This window comes from Trypanosoma melophagium, assembly GCF_022059095.1.
Source record: "Trypanosoma melophagium isolate St. Kilda chromosome Unknown ctg15segment0, whole genome shotgun sequence".
In the NCBI taxonomy this organism is placed as follows: Eukaryota; Euglenozoa; class Kinetoplastea; order Trypanosomatida; family Trypanosomatidae; genus Trypanosoma; species Trypanosoma melophagium.
In genome coordinates this window covers 104,996-126,783 of record NW_027125143.1, presented here as the reverse complement: position 1 = coordinate 126,783, position 21,788 = coordinate 104,996, and the positions used below count along the sequence as shown (strand labels likewise).

Sequence of the window (21,788 nt, the reverse complement as noted above, 5' to 3'; positions counted from 1 at the left end):
ACACACACATATATATATATATATATATATATATATATTTCTCTCGCTCCTTCTCGCGGACGACATCTCTTCCACCATCACCATCACCACAACTGCCATACTGCAAACAGGGTCCTTAAAATTATGTTGCTGCTGTAACTGCGGCAATAATAATAATAATAATAATAATAATAATAATAATAATAATAATAATAAAAATAATAATAATAATAATAATAATAATAATAACGAACAAAAAACTAAATCAAACAAACAAGACACCTTGTCAAAGTCGCTAGTTATTCTGCGATCAAAGAGGCTATCAGCTTCTTCAGCAAGCGGAGGTTGTTGCGGCTTCGACGATCGATGGAATTATCCTGAACGGCGGCCAATTGCTCCGCAACGTTATGCAGTTCCTGTTTCGTTAATTCAAACATCGGCTTTTGGTGGTTTTTGGCCACCGCCGCTTGCCGCTTCATATCTTTTAATGAGTCATCCCACTCCACATAGAACGCATGTAAAAGTTGAATACGGAGAGGAATGCTTCCTGGCTGTTCTTCCAGTTCAAAAGAGAGCTGCAGGCAAAGACTGAGAAATGTTGGTAGTGAAAGTGTTTGTGGACTGACAATGGTGGCTTTGTGTTCTGTGCACACCTTACTCTCAAGGAATGCCAACAACACCGTAATATCAGAAGCCTCTAACACTACAGTAAAAGCAGTACCCCAATCACCAGCTTCCGCAAGTTCTACAGCTCGCGCTACAAGAACATCCGGATCAACGGGAACAGGAGTAGAGTTAATACCCATCTGAGAGACAACCTCAACTGTCTCCTTAAGTTCATTTTTCAGTTGCTGCATCTCACGTTTAATTTCCTCATTAAAGGTTTTTGCTTTAGAAATACACTCAGAGGAAGAAGTAGTAGTGACGTTGAGAGATGTCTGCATCATTGCATAATGATCTTTAATAGCACGAACAAGTGTTCGCATGGCGGCATCCACACCATTGTTAAAAACTCTCATACTGTCAGTAGAACGAATACTCGGCACCAAAGTACTTAACTCAATTTGTTCTGCTTCCTTTGCACCTTTCGCTACCGCATCCTTCAAACGTCGAGAGAGTAACGCCTTCACTACTTCTGAAGCCGATCCTGCAGTGAGTGTTTCCACCTCATCCACAATAGAATGTATTTGCTCCAGTAGTTCTTTTTGTGCGGTAGTGACAGTTCCAGGTGTTTGTGGTGTTTGTCGTCGATCTTGTTCTTGTTGTTGCTGGCCGAGTTCAAGCTCCAGACGGCCTTTATTACGTACGGCGAATTTGCGTCCAATCGTCTGAGCCTCCTCTCTTGCGCGGGCATCTTGAAAGAGTTGCATAGCCTCTGAGGCACGTTTCTGCAAACCCACCACACCCTCATCAATGCTACGTAGTGTATCACAGAACTGTAATGCCTGCTGTCGCACTATTCTCGATGCCACCGTTTGTGGAACGGCGTTTGTCATCTTATCACCTAAAACAGAAGAGGAGACTGAAGTCAACGCCGTAGGAACGGCCACCGCAGTATCACCACCAGCACCAGCACCACCACTTGTCTCAACAGATGGAAACCATGTTGAAATGGATGCTTGTTTCATCGCGGCGGTGTTAGAGGCACCAGCGAGTTTCTCAACATCAAAAATTTCTTCATAGAAACCACTGGCAGTGCGAATAGTTAGCATAACTTGGTACTCCACTGAGGCACTGACGTTGGATTCTGCAACTTTGCCTACCGTCGCCACACTGCTGAGAGTTGGTCCCTGCAGTTTCCATGAAGTAATACGATCTACCTTGAAGCTGCTGCGGTGAAGTTGCACTACAACAGCGATAGCGTGTTTTCGTGAACAGAGTGTGATGTACTCCTCTGATGGTGTGCAGCTGATAAGGAAAGAGTTCTCTTCTCCCTCTGATTTCCCCATATCGCCAGGTTTATTGTTTACCGCCCCTATATCATTCTCAAATGAGATACAAACATCTTGTTTAAGTGAGAAAGTACGTGTTTCCTTATTGTAGCACCAGAGACGAAGCTCTGAGTTACCACGAGCAGCAGTAATAATATACACATTACCATCTGGTTCACTGGAAAAGGTACGTTGCTGCAAGAAAAAGGCAGCCGTAGGAACATAATTTGCATGTGGTTCCCACACCTTTGGAAGTACACTTTTACGGGTCGTAACAGAAACGAGATCGAGACAGTTACTCTTCGCCGGTGTTAGTAATAGTTGCGTTTCATGGTGGTATGCAATAACAGGGTATTTTACAGCCGTTCTGGAAGTTAAATCTATTACCGCCCCTTTAACTGCAGTTTCCATATTCACTTCAAAGACATGGTTCCTACCAAGTGCGTATGCCACATCACCACTTCCAACCGCAACACCGTAGAGCTCCTCTTGTAAATTTACCTCACGCAGATGAATGCTGATCTCCCCATTTGCCTGATTTATGGGCCGTAGCCGTACCACTTCTCTCCCACCAACAGCGAAAAAGGCACAATAGTCGAGATGTCCCTCAGATGAGACCAAGTGGCGTAACACAGGTGTGTGTACATCCGTCTCAGTGTACTTTCCCTTTCGATTAAGTACACGCAGTCGGTTTGATTGTTTCATATTCATACACAACAGTTTACGGTGTGAGGCGAGCAAAGCAGGCACCTCCTCGCCATTATTATTCTCATTGTTGTTATTATTTGTATTACAGCCACCGCTGAATGCTGTCGCCTTGACAGATATTAATGGAACCTCAAGGCGAACGGCATTAGCGTCTCGCTCTCTGCACACATATGCCAGAGTATCCATGAGTACTTAAAGAAAGTGTAGAAGGTCCGTACTCACACAGTACACAAAGTTGGCAATAAAGCAAACAACACGAAGAACACAAAAAGGTAAAAAAGAAAAGAGTCAGAGGCACTCAATTTACCTTGAAACTTTAATCTTAGAAAATAGTGAAAAACGAAAAAAACAAATAAACAAAAGCAGAGATAGATAAAGATAGAAACCTTATTCTTTTTCTTGTTCTTCCTCCCTTTTTTTCTCTTTTCTTTTCAGTGATGAGTAATGTATTTCTTTAGTGCTGAAATCCTATCTACTTTTCTCTCCCTCTTGTTTATCCTTCCCCCTTTCTTTTCTCTACAACTTGTACAACTCTAGAAATACAAAAAAAGAATACGAAGAACGAAAGAAAAAATCATAAGGATACGTTTCTGGCAGGTAATAAAGGGAGTTTTGATTCTAACCACCATTATCCCTATATGCAGAGAAAAACACACAAACAAAGAAACACAAAGAGAATTAGATGTACACCAGAAAAAAAAAAAAAAACAAAGAAAGAAATACACCATATAGCTTTTTCTGCCATTCTTATGACTAATTTAAACTATATTCATGTTTTATTTTTCTTTTTGTTAAAGAAAATTTGTTTACACCATACTTACCCTCGTTCTTCTTTGTGTCCAAACCACATGGGATTTTTTATTACTCGATGATCACGTTGCCACTCTTAAGATGCCACAACCTCTCGTGCTGCTTATATACCGCCACTTCTGACAACACACGGGAGATGACTTTCTGCAAATCCTCAACACCAGCATGATCATCATCGCCACTGGAACTGCCAGCGCGTAGAAGTTTTTGTTTCTCTTCCAGTAATGCGTGAAAAGCACGAGTCTCAAAGTTAACAAGTTCCAGTACTGTCTCAAGTATCAATGGGCGGTGACGATCTACTTCTGGTTCACCAAGGGTTTTTAAGACCCAGGTAGCATTTGTAAACGGTTGCACACACCGTTGAAGAGCTGCACTCAGCATTGGATTAGTGGCATCTGGATAATGCTGCTGCTTCGCCTTCATCACAAGTTCCTTTGCACGTTGTTTGTTTAACACCCCATGTTCTAGAAATAGTCTTCGAATATATCCTACAATAGGAGCAATATCTTCTTCCTTAAAAGAAGTAGGCGTACCACCTGTTGTGGCCGCCGCCGCCGCCGCAGCAGCAACAGTACCAGTAATGTTGGTAATAACACCGCCCACATCATTTCTTCGAGTAGTGAAAAGAAGACGTGGTACAGATTGTCCTGCATTAATGGCATTCAAATGTGACATTATATAAGGTTTAAACTTTTCCCACTGCATTCGTTGAAATGTGATTTCCTGTGGACAAATACTTTCTGAAACCCGCACCATAGCCTCTCGTGCTGCAGTAGAAGAAGGCACATGCCAAAGACGCCAGACTCGCTTTGAAGGATCTGGTTCATCCTTATTAAGTGAGGAAACACTCTCTAACACTTCCTTTACAGTTCGTTTAAGCACAGTACTCTTAACAAGAGCATTTAGGTTGGCGCGCTTGACAGTAGCGTCTGGGCTTTCAAAGAAATAAAGGAGGATAACTTCACGTAAAGCCGCCACCGGTCCTTTAAAGCAAGGAGCCGTCTTGGACACCCACACCCCATGCATCCAAACAGCCACTTCACGTAATGCCTCAAGAAGCTGTTCATCCTTCACATGACCTTCTTGTTCCTGTTGTTGTTGTTGTTGGTTTTGTCTTTGTTGTTGTTGTTGTTGACGTGAGACCGGTGATGAGGGAGTAAATGCGTGATCGGGTGGAACAATCAACTCCCGCAGTTCTGCAAATGTCAACACCTGACACCGCCGCAGCAATACGAGTACTTGATCCATCACACTATGACGATCGGCGTAGCGCCGGAGGAGATTCCCCGCCATGGTCGCCCCTTCGCCCCCTGTAATACCGCCGGAAACGAGAAGTTCTGGTGGAAAAAGACTGTCTTCTGTGCGTGTTTTTACACGTTGTGTGGCGGCGGCACGTGCGATGGGGGCGGCGTCATACACCGGCGACCAGAGACGACGCCGCATCGCCATACTCTCTACGGAGTTGATCGGGAAATACTGCAGTTCCTTCGCCGTATCGGCATCTGTGTTTAACATCACACTACGCTGTCGCAACATCTCACGATTAATGCGATCCGAGATAGTGAGACCAGGAACAATAGCCATAGATGGTGCACTCACAAAGGCATCACCCACACGATGTACTGTGTTAAATGAGGTTGGTTTTATAATAGGTGTAAACTGCTGAATCGTACTTACAGGAGTAAGGTGAATTCCCCCATCAACAATAAAACCAACAGCGTAATCACAACGTGACTGAAAGGGATGTGACTGTAATGCATAGTGGTAAGAATGTCTTCGTTGTTGTCCTCCTATTCCTGATGCATTATCCATTTGTTGTCGTTGTTCTGCCGGTGGCTCGGCAAAGGAACTTGAACCAAATGTATCAATACGACAATGCATCGTTAATCTTGATGAGGGTCGCAAAATCATATTAGATGAATTTCCTTGAGATTGAGCATTAGATGTTGTTTCTGTTCTTCTTGTGGCAGATGATGTTAATGTGGATGGATCTTCTGCTTGTAATACACCTTCTGTGGCGAAGAGTTGCACATCACTCGCCTCATACGGCCGCATCTTACGCCGTAGTGGAAATTGAAATATATGTAATTGATGCTGCAACATGGGTGAGGCGTATACATTGTATGTGGCTATCACCTCATCACCATCACCTGGCTCTTGTCGTTGTTCCTGTTCCACGCCAAACTTCATTCGCACAATGGTGTGACTATAAATAATTCCCCACCTTCTTCTTCCCCTTCTTCTCCACTTTCTTTCTATTCCCTTATTCTTCACTGAGATTCTGGGTTAATTCCAGAGATCAAATAATGATCACTCCACGTACTTTATATATATATATATATATATACATAAGTCAAAGAATAAATAGATCACAGAGAAAAGGAGCTTTACAAGAAGCACATGCATACATACATTTATACAAAAGGCACATATAGACAGAGACATGATCACTCAGATAAAGAGAGGAAAAGTAACAGTAAAGGGAGGCGAAGGCAAAAAGAAAGAAAGAAAGAAAAAAAGAGAGAAATTATACACTGAAATACGTCAATTGGGATATATATATATACTATTGCTGTCCCCTTTCAGTTCATCCGTCTTATTTTCCTCCTTTTTTTCGCTTTTAGTGTATATTTCCTTCTGAGTATTCGAGTCGCCAGAGTACTAGATGCACATTGTTGTACACAGAGGCAAAACACAAAAGAGTTGAAAGAAACCAACATCACAGTAACAAATGAAGTTTTCTTCTTCCTATAGAATCATCTACGCAATTCTTTCTCAAGAAATCGTCTCTAACATTTCAGCCCACCACCTATTGGCAGTTTCATCATCACGGTTAGAAACCCCAACCACCAGTCACTCTCTCCCTTTTCATTCTTTTTTTCTTCTCTCTTATCCCATGTTTGTACCTCCCATCACTTTTAAATAAAAGGAATAAGGAAGGAAGGAAGGAAGAAAAAAAAAAGCAGAAACACATACGGACGCATAAACAATGATAGAGATATATTTTCTTTATTTCTTCCTTTCTTTCTCTTACATTTTTTCGTTTGGGGGTATCACTCGTTATTCTTCTTCTTCATTCTTTCTTTTTCTTGACGTCTTTCTCTGTTGCCTAGTCTGACTTTACAAAGGCGTAAATCTTACGAATGAATATTGAGGCGGTGAGAAACGCAAAAGATCCTCCTGTGAGTGCCACCGCCGCAGACAAAGTGGCAGAGTATGTAAAGTAAAATACCGTAGTGAATAATCCACTCATTGCCGTACGGAATGTATAGAAATAGAGAGAGTATAACCAGACATATAATCCGCTAGATGCGCCAAATCCGAATGTCACCCACGGCCAACGGTGATTCTCCATGTTTAGCAGTACATATGTGGCGGCGATAGAAACACAGCAGGTAACAACCAGGAATATAATAAAGGTGAGCAATAAAAAGGTGTACAAGTAGTAAAGTTTGTTTAACCACATAGAACTAAGCACGAGACAGAGTTCAAATACAATGGATCCAAATGGAAGTGCACCACATAGAATAATAAAAACAGTAGTGGATAAAAACACATTAGGTGCTGGAGGAATAAGACGGGGAATTTGATTTACATGCGGCAAGTCACGATGACTTCGTGGGGCCAAGGCTAAACGCCTATATGCATAACGTCCTAAAAGAGTTCCGGCTACAACAGATGGACAAAATCCAACAAGAAGTAGCACAACAAGAAAAGTAACACCACCAATATGAACAGCTTGAGCAGATTCATAAAGGTGTGCCAATACATTTGTTACCGTACCACATGAAATAAGAAATAATGGAAATACTAACATGGTGAATTCCATACATCGCATCCATTTTTTAGAAAGTACAGGACTTAACATGGCATACCTTAGAAACTGTGCAGATGAGACAAATCCCGCCACAATACCAGTAAAAGCATATGATACTGCTACAACTGTAACAGCACCCTGTGTGGGTTTACGACGAAAACTGTATAATGCTGCTGTAAGAACTCCCATAACAAACACCACTGCCAATTGTACACCAGTGCCAACAAGCGCACATAACAATGTTGGAAAAGATGGAACACGATGTACGTCTGCGTACAGTTGTTTCCAGCCTGTACTATCCACAAGATCATCATTTCCCTCATCTCGCATTCGTAATTCATGTTCAATACGTTGATAATCAGCACGAATTACACGGGAAAGAATCATTGTAACCACAATAACGAGAAAAACAGCTAGTAACAATGAATTAGCAATAGCAAACCATCTAATACGTGGTTCAAAGAGGTCTTCATCCATGTATTTTGCAAATCGATTCTCAAACAATATAGGTGACTGTGAAAAAATCACAGAATAGGTAAATTCATAGGTTTTGCCAGCAGCAAGACTATCAATTCGCCCGGTTTCAAGGGTAACATTAACAAGCTGGTGGTTATTTGTACCAAGATGAAAAACACGATGAAGGTAAATCATAGGTCCATGACTCGTTACTTTACCAAACATTGCCCATAGTGGAAGTTCATCCACGAGCAATTGATACGCGTAGCTACCAGTAATCATCTCTTTCCAGCGTCTTAAATCTTCCTCCGTTGGTGTAAAACGACATATGACGGCATGTCTTACATCTTTGCCATAGTGAATAGAAACATTTAGTTCATACAATTCATCACCAACAAGTGCCTGTCCTAGTGTCGGTGTCTTCTGTTCATTACTTGCAGGAGGACAACCGGGTGTTCGGAAGAAATCATATGTTTCAAAAGCATTATGTAAAGGGCCTATTTTATTGGCATATACTCGTACCGGTTCACCGTCCGCATACGTGTTGGTGTCTTCCCCGGCATGGGCAGCAATAGTAACCAACACAATTAACAGGATGAAAAGGAAATAAATAGGAGAATGCATCTCGTATCCTTTTCTTTTTTGTTTTTGCTTTTCCCCACCTTTCAAACACGCAAACACACCTTCTTTCCCGTTCCTTTTATTTTTATTCTTTTCCACTTCCTGAGCAATTGATTTGGGTCGCTATCTTTATTTGTATTTGTATTTCTTTAATATATAAATAATATATTTCCTCAAATTTTTTTTGGTTTTGGTTCTTTCCCTCTTCGATTTTCTTTTTCTTTTTTTTTTGTTTGTTGTCCGTTCTCCCCCTGGACAAACACGTCACTTCCTCTTGTGTACTCTAATGTTATTTTACCTGTGCGTTTATTGTTCTCTACTGATGTAAATACCGGATTGCAGGTCACTATGCGATACTCAACCCTAAGAGGTTTAAATAGAAAGAAAAAAAAGAAAAGAAAAGTAATAATTTCACATATCTATATATATCTATCTATCTATCTATATATATATATATATATATATATATATATATTTGTAATACTTACATAACTGAGAAAAACAAAAAAAACCCAAAACACTGAAACTGTTGGGTTTTAATAGCTCCATTCTTTTTGTTATTCTCACCTATACAAAACTTTTCTAGCAAAGAACCATTTTCTGACTTTAAATCGATTGTCATCATGGATCCTATAAAAAAATTAAAACCAAACACATGGGATTTCTGCCTTAACCAATACGTTTAGCTCAGATATGAGCAAAATAGATAGATGAATAATATTCACACAGACCCATAGATTGATAGAAAAATCTTTTATGATGTCCAGTAAATATCTGGTGATAACATATAGGGAAAGAGAAGTTGAATACAAACTGTATTCCCTGTCTGCGTCGCCAAATCAAGCCAACACTGCATACCCTCAGACCACTTTTCTATTAATCGTTCTTGCCGAAGTTCACCCACTGCCTCTCGCGTAGCCAACAAACATCTAATATGAAGAAGAAGGGAACTCATAGCTATTTGTAAATTCCTCGTTTTTGCTCCATACATTACAACTACTGGTGATAAAACTACAGACATCGTTCGCTTGCAGAATTCAAGCGTTCCAGATCCACACAAAACACGCTGGGATAAAAGCATCAATGATTGAATAAAGTGCACTAATCCACACGTCAAGACACAAATCACACCCCCAAGATTCTCCGCACTCAATGGATTATCCCTCTGCAGTGCGGATGGTGGAAGTGGCACCAAATCTGCCAATATAGTTTGTGTGAGAATATCATTCCACATCGGTGTGTGCCGGGCGCTGTGTAATTGCGGTGGTTGCGGTAAAGTATTCACACGTGCCGCCCGCTGCCCCGGTGAGGCAAGCAGTTCACTCTGCGTGGCGAGTAAAAAAGGGGCGACTGCAATATGCCAAGCTGCATCTGGTTTTAATGTGTCTGCGTGCGGAGAGGCGAGAAGTGTGGCCGCTCGTAATAATAACGCCGGGGCAAATAAAAGTAATAGTGGGGCTTTTGTATTCCCAAAGGCGGTGTTGAAAGGCGGCGATGGCGTTGATATACTCGGCAGATGATGAATAGTGTGGAGTAGAGATTCACACAGTCCAGTATTATCAACTGTAGTCGATGTATCGGTGGTGAGTTGGGACATCATCTTACTATACTGAAGACCGTTCTTTACTAATACCAGCTCCACCGTCTCGGATAAACTAGATGCACCAGCGAAGATGTCCATCTTTGCCCCTCAAACTGGAGAGCGTTAAATTTTGCTGTGAGGAGCTACAAAGACCTCTTTTTAGTCAGTCAGTCAGTTAAACTCTAAACACCTAATGGAAGAGAAATCAATATAAAAAAGAAAAGAAAAGAGAACCAGAAATTCGTGTAGAATTGGAGATGAGGGAATAATGATGTTAGTTGATTATTTTTCATTTGAAATGAAAGGAACGGAGCAAGAGGAGGAGGAGGAGATGGAGGACAGTATTAAGGGAAGCAGTGCAGTACTGCCAAATAAGCGAAAGGGGAAAAAAAAGAACAGAAAAACGGCAAGAAGAAAATCTAACAATCAAACCAACCAACAAAAAACAAAAAAAACTCATATATATATATATATATATAAACTTCTGTAAGATTAAATTTATAAAACACTTTCGTTTTTTTCTTTTTCCTTTTCTTTTTCATTTCTTAAATTCTTTCTTTCTTTCCTTCCAACGATTACTCTTTCACATCAGTTATCAGATTTCGCTGGTAGCGTTACCCGTACTGTCTTGTAGCCATTATAAATATAGCCTTCTGGAGGCGTACAACCCTGCACCTCAGACAGGCCGAAGGTCTGAATCATGCACTCAAAGAGTCCTACAACAAAGAAAGCATAGAATGTTGGAAATGTAATAGCACACGCAATACCCGAGACGGCATCTACGTCTTCATCATCCCTTAACTTTATTACTGGGGGTGCATCACTTGTATCGGGTTCTTTTGTACCGGGGTTAATATGTTTTACTGAGAAACGTCGTTCACAACGCATTAACATTTCTGGCTCGTCATACACGTGCCATTCTTGCACCAAAGCACCATCATATCCACAGGATAGAAAAATATCCGGCGATCGCAAAAGACAAAGATGTCGTCCCAATACACGATGTCCTTCAGTTTTCTCAGATGCGAGTGCCATCACATACGTTCCCGCTGCAGTGTCCCATTGCCAGAGTACAACTCTGCTGTCGGATCCACTCGTAACAATGCGTTTACCGTGTTGTAGTACGAGGACGGCAAAGCATGAACTACCAGTGGTAGCGAGAATCCGCAGTGGGGTGAATACAGGTTCCACCACAGAGAGTGGGAAGTGAACGGTATTTTTAAGGGATGGAAATATAAGAGGCACAGAGACTTCATGAAGGAATTGAACGGCGGAAGTATCATTCCCCAAATTTGATGGTACTGCCACCATATTGCTCACCACACCCAGATCAAACCCACTCGCCACGTGTCTGTTGTATTTAGGCTTCCACTTACTTCTTCGAATCACTGTTGCAGGGGCACGGTTTCCATTGTCATCATTACCATCTCGTTTATTATTATTATTATTGTTATTATTATTTTCTTCATCTTCATCACAGGCGACAGCCCCATTTGGTCCATCGCTTTGCAACGCCTCTTGCAGTAATTTACCGCTCTTTACCCAAACACCCATATCCATTAACCGCTCCGCACGAAAACGTAGTCTGGAGTTCACAACGGCCTGTTTTTCTTTTTCTCCCTCATCATTCATTCCGTTATCATTGCAGAAAAATAAATGATCCCCCTCCTGCCGTTTCCACGGTAGAGCTGCGAGTGACCAAACCACAACTCCCCCTTCCACACCGGCGAGCAGCCGCTGATCATCATCAATGGCAAGACAGTGAATCATTTTTGTTTGCCGTGTAACGGCGGGTCGTGAATCACGATCCTCACGCGAAAGATAATGCAATGGAGAGGCAAACCCAACACAACCAGCAGGTGTAGAAATGGCAAAGACAGCTGTAAGAAAAAATGAACTCTTATCAACATTTACCCGCCAGATGCGTACCACACCACTCTCATCACCGGCAATAACATACACCACAGCCGCCTCCGCCTCTGCAATCTCGGACCGCCGCTCTGCATTGGTTTCACGCGTTACAAATATATTACCCTCCCACAACAGTACAGAACGCAGCGGTGAGGGGTGTGGGATGCTCACAACATGACGCGGTGTTGGGTGAAACATACTTAAATGCATATATGCATCCGTAGACACAGAGGCGATAACGTTGCCAAGCACCGCCGCTGACACCACCGGCTCCTCACATCCATGAAGATGCAACAATCGACGATGTCCCGCCTTCCATAGAACAGATGGTGTTGTTATCGTGCTTCTCACTCCTCCCATATTATTATTATTATTATTATTATTATTATTATTATTATTATTATTATTATTATTATTATTATTGGTTGATGACGATGATGATGACTCTTGTTGTGGTAGTTGAGCGTTGGGTTCTATACTGTTTGTGGGTGTAAGAAACGGTCGAAAGTCACGTGGGAAAAGAGGAAACATGTACAATTGTCCATTATCAGTTCCTGCGAAGAAATACTCCACTTGTGTGAGGGCTGCCGCTGCGGCTGTTTCATTTACACAATTGCCGCCCAGCGCCCACGACAAGACAACTGCCGCCTCCTCCGCTGTAACGGCCGGGATGAGTGTGTAGGCGAGAGATGCGATAAAGTGCACCTCCTCGCATTCCTTCATATCTTCTCCCTTATTATTATTATTATTATTATTATTATTATTATTATTTTTCTCCTTTTCTCTGGCGGGGGATGACTGCGGGAGGGAATGGCGAAGGTCCGACGGGGTGATTGCCACCGCAGCGGAGCCGCAGTCCGGCAGAGACATCAGCGGAAACGCATTTCGCAACGACCACATGATATAAAACAAACACACAGAGAAATAGTTATAGATAGATATAGTTAAATATAAGATTATATAACTATATAATTATACAACTCTATAACCAGAGGATGGATACGGAGCTACGGCCAGAGAGACGTAATGCGTGGTGGAATCGATCGGGGATAGTGAGGAAATGGAAATCCCAACAAAACAAGAAAACAAAACAAAAAAGAAAATAAAGGATGAAAGAAAAGTAAATAAAAATGAAAAAAAAACAACAACTAGAAAGAAGCAAACGAACGAACGAGAATTGTCCTTTTGGCCGAAAAGAGATAAATAAGGTGGTTCTCTGCTAGCGTACCAAAGTCACGGTGATAAAACTATTCTTTTGTGGATATCAAATAGTAATATAATAATAATAATAATAATAATAATAATAATAATAATAACAATAAGGTAGTATTAGTAGGATACCCTTTATCTAACCCTCTAGTATTCCTTATGAAGAAAACAGAGAAAGAAAAATAAAAAAGATAATAAGAAAAGAAATAAATCAAACATCCATCGGATAGAAAAATTCACGAAAATACGTGATTAATAACTGCTATTAGCAGTTATAATACGACTGTTGGGGCAAAGGGCCTCGTCAGAGCAAACACGTGAATAAAGAAACCAACAAAAAACAAAAAAAGCATTGCGATGAGTGAAATGAGGAATAAAAGGTAAAAAGAGGAAAAAAAGATAGTCGTCCAAACAACCAAAATAAGATATAGAAAAAAAAAACGATAAACAGAAGAAAAAAACTTTAGTGTTCACTAGAATCACCTCTGATCTTCGAGAGAGAGAGAGAGAGAGAGAGAGAGAGAGAGAGAATAAATACATACATAAACACATGGAAAGAAAAAAAAAAAATAGAGAGAATGTAGACGCGAATAAAGTCGTAAATAAAAATAATAAAAAAAACAAAGAAATAAAAAGAAAAAAGGCACTTTGATGGAGCTGCAGTCAACAGAGGCAATAATGAGAAAGTAAGTATAATAATAAAATCAAATGACAAACACAAAATAAAAAGGACGAAAACAAGGCAATACCAATCAAACGAAAAGCAAGAAAATAAAAAATAGAAGACAAAAAAAAAACACCGGGGGAAAAAATACGTCGGAGAGTATCCCTCTTCCCTTTTCGTTTAACTCAAATTCCCTTCTGTTCTACCCCTTTATTCGCTCCATAAAGTATTTCCATTTTTATTTTCTTGTTTTTGTGTCCTGTTAAGCGGAAAAGTGCAAGTATATGTTTGTACATATGTGTTCGCGTGATTATTCTTATCTTATCCTTCTCTTTTCTCTCTCACCATTCCCGTTTTCACTCTTCGCCTACCTATATAGCCAAATAAATAAATAAATATAAATAAATAAATATAAATCTATATATATATATATATATATATATATATATACGTATGCATAGAGAGAGAAAGGGAGAGAAAGACAGATGGAGATTCGGGGTTGTCGTTGTATTGCTCCTCCCCCTTCTCTCCTTCTCTCTTATTGGCAGTCCACACACTACAGTCATTCATTTCAACCACAACTCATTATATACATATATATATATATATATATATATATATATATATCAGTGAGAACTCATTCCATAACTTCATTCTTTTCATTTTCCAGTGTCATTTTTTCTTTTCTCTTTCGATCTTGTTAAAAAATTTTCAGCATCTTTTTTTTTTAATTATATTCTCCCTTCTCATTTGTTTTTTGTCTTTTTATGCATATTACACACAATCACACATGCACAAGGAAAAAAAAAAAAAACACGCTTGCACATATTGCAAATGGATATATATTTGTTCGGGTGTATTTCACTTTACAATAATGACTCCTCCCAAAAGTGTCCACGATACGACCACACATACATCTCAACAATCATTTTCCAAATAAATGATAAATGTATACAGATCACTTCTTTCCTTTTACTTCTTTTTCTTTTCATTCCAATTGATAAAATAGGAAAAAGAAAGTCCCCCCCCCCCCAAAAAAAAAAAAAAGAGCAAAGGAAAACGAAAAGTAAGAATGAGAGACATCAGCTCTAGTGAATACGAATAAGAAAGAAAAAACAAAACAAAACAAAAAAGAAAATGAGAATAGGAGTACAGATCCGACAGCGCTACTACTGTTATCGAAGAAGCTGTAGTCAGTTACAGGAATAAAATAAGTAGACACACATACATACATACATACATACACACAAACAGAAAATGAGTCAAACAAATCATAGTGTCCGATATTACAGAACCAGCAGCGTTTGTCTTTTATTTTTACGTTTCGTTGTATATTCTTTCTTTCTTCTTCTCGTGTTTGGTTTGATAGACGCAAACAAAGAAGCAAATAAAGAAAAAAAAAAACACGCAGTAGAACAAAACAATACGAATTTGAAGGAGAAACAGTAGTGAAACATGGGGTTCCTCTTTAAGGTCTCATCCCTTTTCTTTTTCTTTCTTTCTTATCTACTTTATCTCTTTTCTCATCTTGTTTTTCTTTTCCCCCTTTTTTCCAATAAGAACAAGAAAAAATAAAAACAAAGCGAATCCTCTCATAATTTTCATCATTTCTTCTCTTTTCTTATTTAAGATCCATTTCCATTTTATGGGGGTTTGATCAATAAAGTGCGGCTAATGGTGACCCCTTCTCCCCAAAACTCATTGCTTTTCTTCTTTATTTTTTTTTTCCTCTGTACATATAGATATATATTTCCTCTTATTCTTATTGCCAATACTACGCCGTATTGACGGGAGGCAGAGTTTAGAAAAATAAGATAAATGAGACTGAGAGTTACATACATTACAGAGAAATGCATGCCTTTTTGTGTGGCCCTTGCACCAATGCGTGGGTCCAAAGAAGATCAAAGCAATTAAAAAAGAATATATATATGTATATATATAGACGTATAAATACATAATATATATATATAATATATATATATATATATATATATATATAATCCAAGAAGAGAAAAGGGACACAGAAAAGAGAGCCAGTAAAAAAAGTAAGAAATAAATAAAGAGATATATAATAATAATTGCCATAATGGTGACAATAATAGCAATAAAAATCATAATACTAGTAATGGTAGTAAGCAATAGTAGCGTTAGTCATAAAAAGAAAAAAAAAAATCAATGAAATCCTTTTCTTACTGATCCAACTATTATCGTATTTTCTCCTTCTTATATGCAATCCTACAGGGAGTGAAGGTGTGGATCCCTACATACAATCCGCCAAACACACAGCGACACAAAGGAGGGAATCCGATATATAATTATACACATAACTAAATACAGAGATATAAGTAAAATAAAAGGATGTGTAGGTGTGTTTCTGTTAAAAATAAAGACGTAACAGGATATGCGTACCTTCCGTGAAGGAAGGAGGAATAGATAGAAGATTTACCGAATGAAAGGCATAAAAAAAAAAAAAAAACGAAAAAGAAACAAACAAACAAACAAACAAAAAAAAAAAAAACGCCTCTTTTTTCGCTTTGCTACTACTAATATTACTACTGCTATTGCTATTGCTACTACCACCAATAATGAGAGTGAATATCTCCCTCTTTACTTTTCTTCTTCCTTACCGTTTTCCTCAGTACAGAGCTGCAAGTCGATCTCCATTTCTACCTCTTTGCCTTTTTTTTCCTCCTCTTCTCTTCAAGAGAGAGAGAGTGTGTAAAGTGTGGCCTGTTGTAATACAGAGCAATTGGAGGAAGATGGAAATTATGCATCGCCGTGTGTGTACTTGTGTATGTGTGTTTCTGCTAATAAATATCAAATGACATTGTTTTCTTCCTGATATTGCATTTTGTTGGCATTGGTGTTTTTGTATTGTTTTTCTACAGCTGATGTGTGTGATTGCTTGATGATCTTTTAACCCAATTAGTTGGAATCTTCGTCATTTCTTAGTTTACTGTTTGTCTGCTATGTTCATTAGTTCAATGCTACTTACTTCGGTTTATTTGACTTTATTCTCTTTTTCTCACCCCCCCCCCACTACACATTCCATCCAACAGTCTCAATTCTGTCTGATGATTTCAGCAAGTAGTTGCGTAAAAAAGATAATAATAATAATAATAATAATAATGACAACGATGATAACACCTTTTTTCGATTTTATTTTCATTTTTTTTTTCCAAGTTCTTTCTTTCGTTCGTTTCTTTCATCTACACATTTCGTTTTTTTTGTTTTCTTTACATTTCTTTGAGCTGTGACTCGCTCCATTAATAAGTTGAATATTTCACACATTCTCCTCGTCCACGTATTATTCCTCATTTCATTATCGTCTTGGGTTATATTCGTTGTTTTATTTCCTCCCCTTCGTTCTCCTTATTTCCGCTGGCCGTTCTTCACTTCTCTATTTGGCTTAGACCATACAGTGAAGATGAGGATAAAGGAAATAGAACAGTAAAAGGGAGAGGACTACCAAGTGTCAATAGAAAAAAACATTCGTGCTATAGTTGTCGCGCGAATTCATTAAAAAAGAAGAAAAATACAAACATTAAGAGACACGGGAAACAGATACCCGAGAATGAGGAAGAGACGAGAGAATTCCGTAAACTTCATTTTCGCTTTTTCTTCATCAGTTATCCCTCCTTCAATCGCATGGGTTCATTCACTCTTCCTAATGTCATCTCATGATTCGCATTGAAATTCTTCAGCATCAGACGTCTTTTTCAAATGCAATTCTATTCTCTCAGTGTGTGTGTGCAGGTTATTTTCCTTTTTCTTTTGTCATTGCCACCCCCTTCTTGGTAAGGACATGATAATAAAGGGAATGCAAACAAAAAATTTACACACACTGGATCGTTTTGGGAATTTTTTTTCCTCTTTTCCAGAGAGCCTAGAAACATTAAAGAATTCCATCACCCATTCATTTTCACGACTACCAAATCCACACTACATCCACAGAGTCAAAGGTTTCTTATGCCTTAAGAAAAGAAAAAAAGTTTCGCCCGTACCTCCCACTCCTCCTCTTTCACTCACCTCCAAAAACATTCTTGTCATTGTCCTTCACTACCCAAATCCTCTATATCACGCTTATTTTCACTAATTGTTTCATTTGGCACATCATTGGTGTCACTAGGGCTTTGATCGGGTGCAACAATGTCGCTATTTTCTTCTACAGGTGGCGTTGATCGAGGCAGACTCTCCTGTGCCCGAATTTGACGCTGCTGCTGCTGCTGCTGTTGTTGTTGTTGTCGCTGTTGTTGATGGTTATAGTGTTGTTGGTGCCGTTGTGCGCCTCTAACAAATCCACTATGCCAACGGCCATGTTGTGTGGCCACTGCTTGAGGTGCATTGTTCCAGTTATTATCCGCACCACCATCCCCGCGTCCGTATGGATTGGACTGCTGATACTTTCGCTGGTATTGCTGATTGTGCTGTGCGGCCCCCACCACCGCAGGAGCATTGGAGAATCGGTTGCCTGTGTGAAACAGTGGTCCTCTGCCACCGGTGTAGTCGTCAGAGGTTGGGGATTGTGTGGCCGCGTAACTAGGCGGGAGTGGTTGTGGTGCATAACTTGGCACATTATTCATCATTCCTGTCGCATGTGGTCTGCTGCCTCCCTCAGCAGTAGCGGATAATGGTAATTCGTAGGGTGAAAATACATTGTGTTGGGGAGGGTAATTTGATCCATTAGGCTGCATACCGTAACCGTGATTCCACTGACTATTTCCTTGGTATTGATCATATCCCTGTTTGACTGCGTATTCTATAGTATGATGCGCTGGCACCACAGGCTGTGGATATTGATTCTGTGGTCCACCACCACCAGCAACAACTGTACTATTGTTGTTATTATAATAGCTGTAAGCTGGTGGTACCGAGTTTGGTCCCGGTGAATCATCCCCGTGTCGAGAGTGTGGACGTCTGTGGTTTGAGAATCCCACACCGTACGGTGCGGATGGTGTATTGGGTCCTATTCGTGTTATGGGTGTCTGCGCAGTTGGTGAGTATCCTGAGAAACCACTTTCACTGCCAGGAGGATACGGAGATGGTGCGGAGTGTGGTGTCGAGTGTTGACTGGAGTGTGGGTGCGGGGATGGGTACTTTGTTTGAGGCACGCCTCCGCCTCTTCCCGGTGTTGTTGCTATAGAGTATGGCTGTGCCTGTCCTCCAGACCACTGTGGTTGTTGTTGTGGTTGTGGTAATGGAAGTGGTGCAGGCGAGAAGGGCACACCGTTGTTGTTATTGTTATTATTGCTGTGGTATGATTCCATCAGTGGTGGGCTACCACCACTCTTACCACCATAATAACGCTGATTTCTCTGAAACTGTCCATAGTTCTTAGAATCACCGTAACCGTATCGTGAATCATACTCCGCAGACCAGTTCTGAGTCTCTTGTTGAGGCGTATAATACGGAAATGGAGGTTGTTGTTGTTGTTCGTGTGGTCGTTGATGTTGTAATGGCATATTCTGATGAGGTGTGGAATAATTAGGTTGGTTTCCTTGTTGTGTCGACATTGGATAGCATCCCTGACCCGAATAAAAATTATTATACCCATCGCGTTCCGCCCCCCCAGGGTAATTTCCCCAACTCTTATACACATTATTATTCTGATGGTCGGGATTAAACAAAGGATATTTTTGCTGATGCGCTGCTCTCGGGTTTTTCCCATACCCCTGTGATTCATTTTCTGCCACGTATGACATATGATGCGGCATTGATTGCCCTGTCATGTCAATTGGTTGTTGTTGTTGTTGTGACTGCTGCAGCTGTTGATGATGATAGTGTTGTTGATGATGAAAATGACGATGTTTCTGAGGTGCCATTGCTTGAGTTCCAAGTCGAGAAAAACCGTGATCTGCAAAGTGCCCTGTTGATTCCTGTGCCCCAACACTATTCTCTGTTGTGTTTGTATTATCTGCATCCGCCGTTGCTGCGATGAGTGTCCCGCCGCTGTACGGTGTGTTTGTCCATGTTTTACACCCCGAGACGGGCGTTGGGGCGTGTGGGGCTTCCGGCGTTGCTCGTGTGGAGTTGTTATGCGAACTCAGTGGACGTTCCCGCATATTATTATTATTATTATTATTATTATTATTATTATTATCTTCCTCTATCCCAGTCCCAAGACGCAGGGATTGTTGGGATAGATCATATGTAGATGGAGTATGCAGTACTTCTTGTGATGTTCGGCATGGCGATTGTCGTACTTTTGTGATGACATTCACCGGAAGTGCGACATCGGCGTACGTGTTGAACTGCAGTGCAGACGTCATTGGAGAAAATCCCAGAGTATTAATTTAATGTTTTTTCTATTTCTTTTTTTTTTCTACTCTTCAGTTCCAGTTCCTCTTTTCGTTTTTCTTACTTGTTTTGTTATGATGGTAATAGTGGGAGTGGTATTTCTTTTTATACCCTTTTTTTTCCTTTTTTACGTTCCTTGTCTCTTTCTCTTTCACACCAACACACACTTTCTCTCTCTCTAAGTATATATATATATATATATATATATATATATATATATATATATATATATATATAATAGAAGTACAAATATAATCTGTTTCGCTTCCAGTCTTCTTAAACTCGTTATACTAAGTGCAGCGTGGGATCCGCCTGATCTCTCTTCTTTTTAAAAATTCTTCTTTCCTCTCTGTTATGTTCTTTTGGAGAAAGGAAGGATGAAAAGAAGAACAGGCGGCACGCTAAAATGGGATAGAAAAAAACTAATATAGAAAGTAAAAAAAAAAAAGAAATACAATCCTACAAATTTTGTGCTAGAAGTTGTGTAAAAAAAAGAAAAAGAGAGAAGGAAAAAAAAGAGAGAAAACCATCACAAATGAATCCATGTAATATAGATATATGCATATATCTTCAAGAGCAGTTAATACCCGCAACATCTATTTCTATATATATATATATATATATATATATATTCTTTTATTTTCTTATTTTTTTTTTCTCATTTTGTACATTTTCTCTTCTTTACACCACTATCCACATTACCAACAGCACCACCACTATTCATCTTCACGTTAGATCGCCGCTTTGCTCTATTCTTATGTTTAGCAATTGTGGCCGCTAATAACATCCGCTGCGCACTCCGCAGACGTTCCACCGCCGCCGCCCGCACACATCTCTCCAATTCCTCCGCCCGTCGCAACATCCGCTGCAGTGCATCATTCTCCACTATACTCTGCAGTGAGGCTATGCTTGTATTATTATTATTATTATTATTATTATTATTATTATTAGTGTTTATATTGGCAATGGGTGTGTGTTGCCGCAGTGTGCCATCGCAGGCCATTACGATACACTCCGACAACTCCACAAGTTCTTTCATGCATTGACGAAACTGATGTTCATAGCGGCGCAATACAAGTGCCTCCGTCTGCAAAAACATTGGAAGTTCAGCTATTCGTGATTTAATATCATCTTGATCTTCTGTCGTTGTTGTTATTTCGTTCTTCTTCTTATCATTCTCTCTGTTGTCTTCGTCCATATTCGCAATAGCCGCAACCTCTTCTCGGCTCAATAGCGTGATCTTATCTAGACACCAGCGGGGAATGCCTTTACACACATCCTCCATATCAACACCAGGTGTGCCGCCATCCATTCTCATCTCAATAACACTATAAATAATAATAATACTATAAATAATAATAATAATAATAAAGAATAATAAAAGAACTTAATGGTTATAGTGTACACGAAAAATATGAAATGTGTGCACCTTTTTCCTGTTTTTTTTTTTTGGTCTTTCGGTACACTAATTGAAGAAACAGGTGAAGAAAAAGAAAAACTAAAAAAAAAAGAAGACTGTTTAAATGAGTCTTTTAGTATTATTATTATTATTATTATTATTATTATTTCTGTTTTTTTCTTTTTAGCTCCTGCTATAGAAGTAAACAACCACAAAGAAAAAAGAGAAAAATCCAAATAAGAAGTACATTAACAGAAATAAAAAATAAAAAACAGAAATAGTTAATCGAATAACAGTCAATAACACATAAATTTTTCTTCTCACTCAATAAATCCAGAAATAGAAAAAAACTTGTTCCAAACTCTCTCTCTCCCTCTAGATATAGATAGATAGATATTACATAG

General features: G+C 39.6%; 7 protein-coding genes across 7 annotated transcripts; all 7 read right to left on the bottom strand.

The window, feature by feature from the left end:
* Positions 1 to 278: 278 nt before the first annotated feature.
* Positions 279 to 2,804, bottom strand: LSM04_002998 (uncharacterized protein; the record flags this gene model as incomplete). The annotated part of the gene is made up of 1 exon (XM_067338350.1): positions 279 to 2,804. One exon carries the CDS (start codon positions 2,802 to 2,804, stop codon positions 279 to 281), a length of 2,526 nt encoding a protein of 841 aa, XP_067193700.1.
* A 675-nt stretch (positions 2,805 to 3,479) lies between these two features.
* Positions 3,480 to 5,618, bottom strand: LSM04_007461 (DNA-directed RNA polymerase III subunit Rpc5; the record flags this gene model as incomplete). Its single annotated transcript, XM_067338349.1, has 1 exon — positions 3,480 to 5,618. One exon carries the CDS (start codon positions 5,616 to 5,618, stop codon positions 3,480 to 3,482), a length of 2,139 nt encoding a protein of 712 aa, XP_067193784.1.
* A 919-nt stretch (positions 5,619 to 6,537) lies between these two features.
* On the bottom strand, positions 6,538 to 8,325 carry LSM04_000444 (Nonaspanin (TM9SF); the record flags this gene model as incomplete). The annotated part of the gene is made up of 1 exon (XM_067338348.1): positions 6,538 to 8,325. The coding sequence occupies one exon, from the start codon at positions 8,323 to 8,325 to the stop codon at positions 6,538 to 6,540; it is 1,788 nt and encodes a 595-aa protein (XP_067193642.1).
* Positions 8,326 to 9,076: 751 nt separating this feature from the next.
* Positions 9,077 to 10,003, bottom strand: LSM04_006824 (uncharacterized protein; the record flags this gene model as incomplete). The annotated part of the gene is made up of 1 exon (XM_067338347.1): positions 9,077 to 10,003. The coding sequence occupies one exon, from the start codon at positions 10,001 to 10,003 to the stop codon at positions 9,077 to 9,079; it is 927 nt and encodes a 308-aa protein (XP_067193769.1).
* Positions 10,004 to 10,492: 489 nt separating this feature from the next.
* On the bottom strand, positions 10,493 to 12,715 carry LSM04_007656 (uncharacterized protein; the record flags this gene model as incomplete). Its single annotated transcript, XM_067338346.1, has 1 exon — positions 10,493 to 12,715. The coding sequence occupies one exon, from the start codon at positions 12,713 to 12,715 to the stop codon at positions 10,493 to 10,495; it is 2,223 nt and encodes a 740-aa protein (XP_067193788.1).
* Positions 12,716 to 17,734: 5,019 nt separating this feature from the next.
* Positions 17,735 to 19,957, bottom strand: LSM04_007715 (uncharacterized protein; the record flags this gene model as incomplete). The annotated part of the gene is made up of 1 exon (XM_067338345.1): positions 17,735 to 19,957. One exon carries the CDS (start codon positions 19,955 to 19,957, stop codon positions 17,735 to 17,737), a length of 2,223 nt encoding a protein of 740 aa, XP_067193789.1.
* Positions 19,958 to 20,643: 686 nt separating this feature from the next.
* LSM04_005157 (uncharacterized protein) lies at positions 20,644 to 21,297 on the bottom strand (the record flags this gene model as incomplete). Its single annotated transcript, XM_067338344.1, has 1 exon — positions 20,644 to 21,297. One exon carries the CDS (start codon positions 21,295 to 21,297, stop codon positions 20,644 to 20,646), a length of 654 nt encoding a protein of 217 aa, XP_067193741.1.
* Between the last annotated feature and the right edge of the window lie 491 nt (positions 21,298 to 21,788).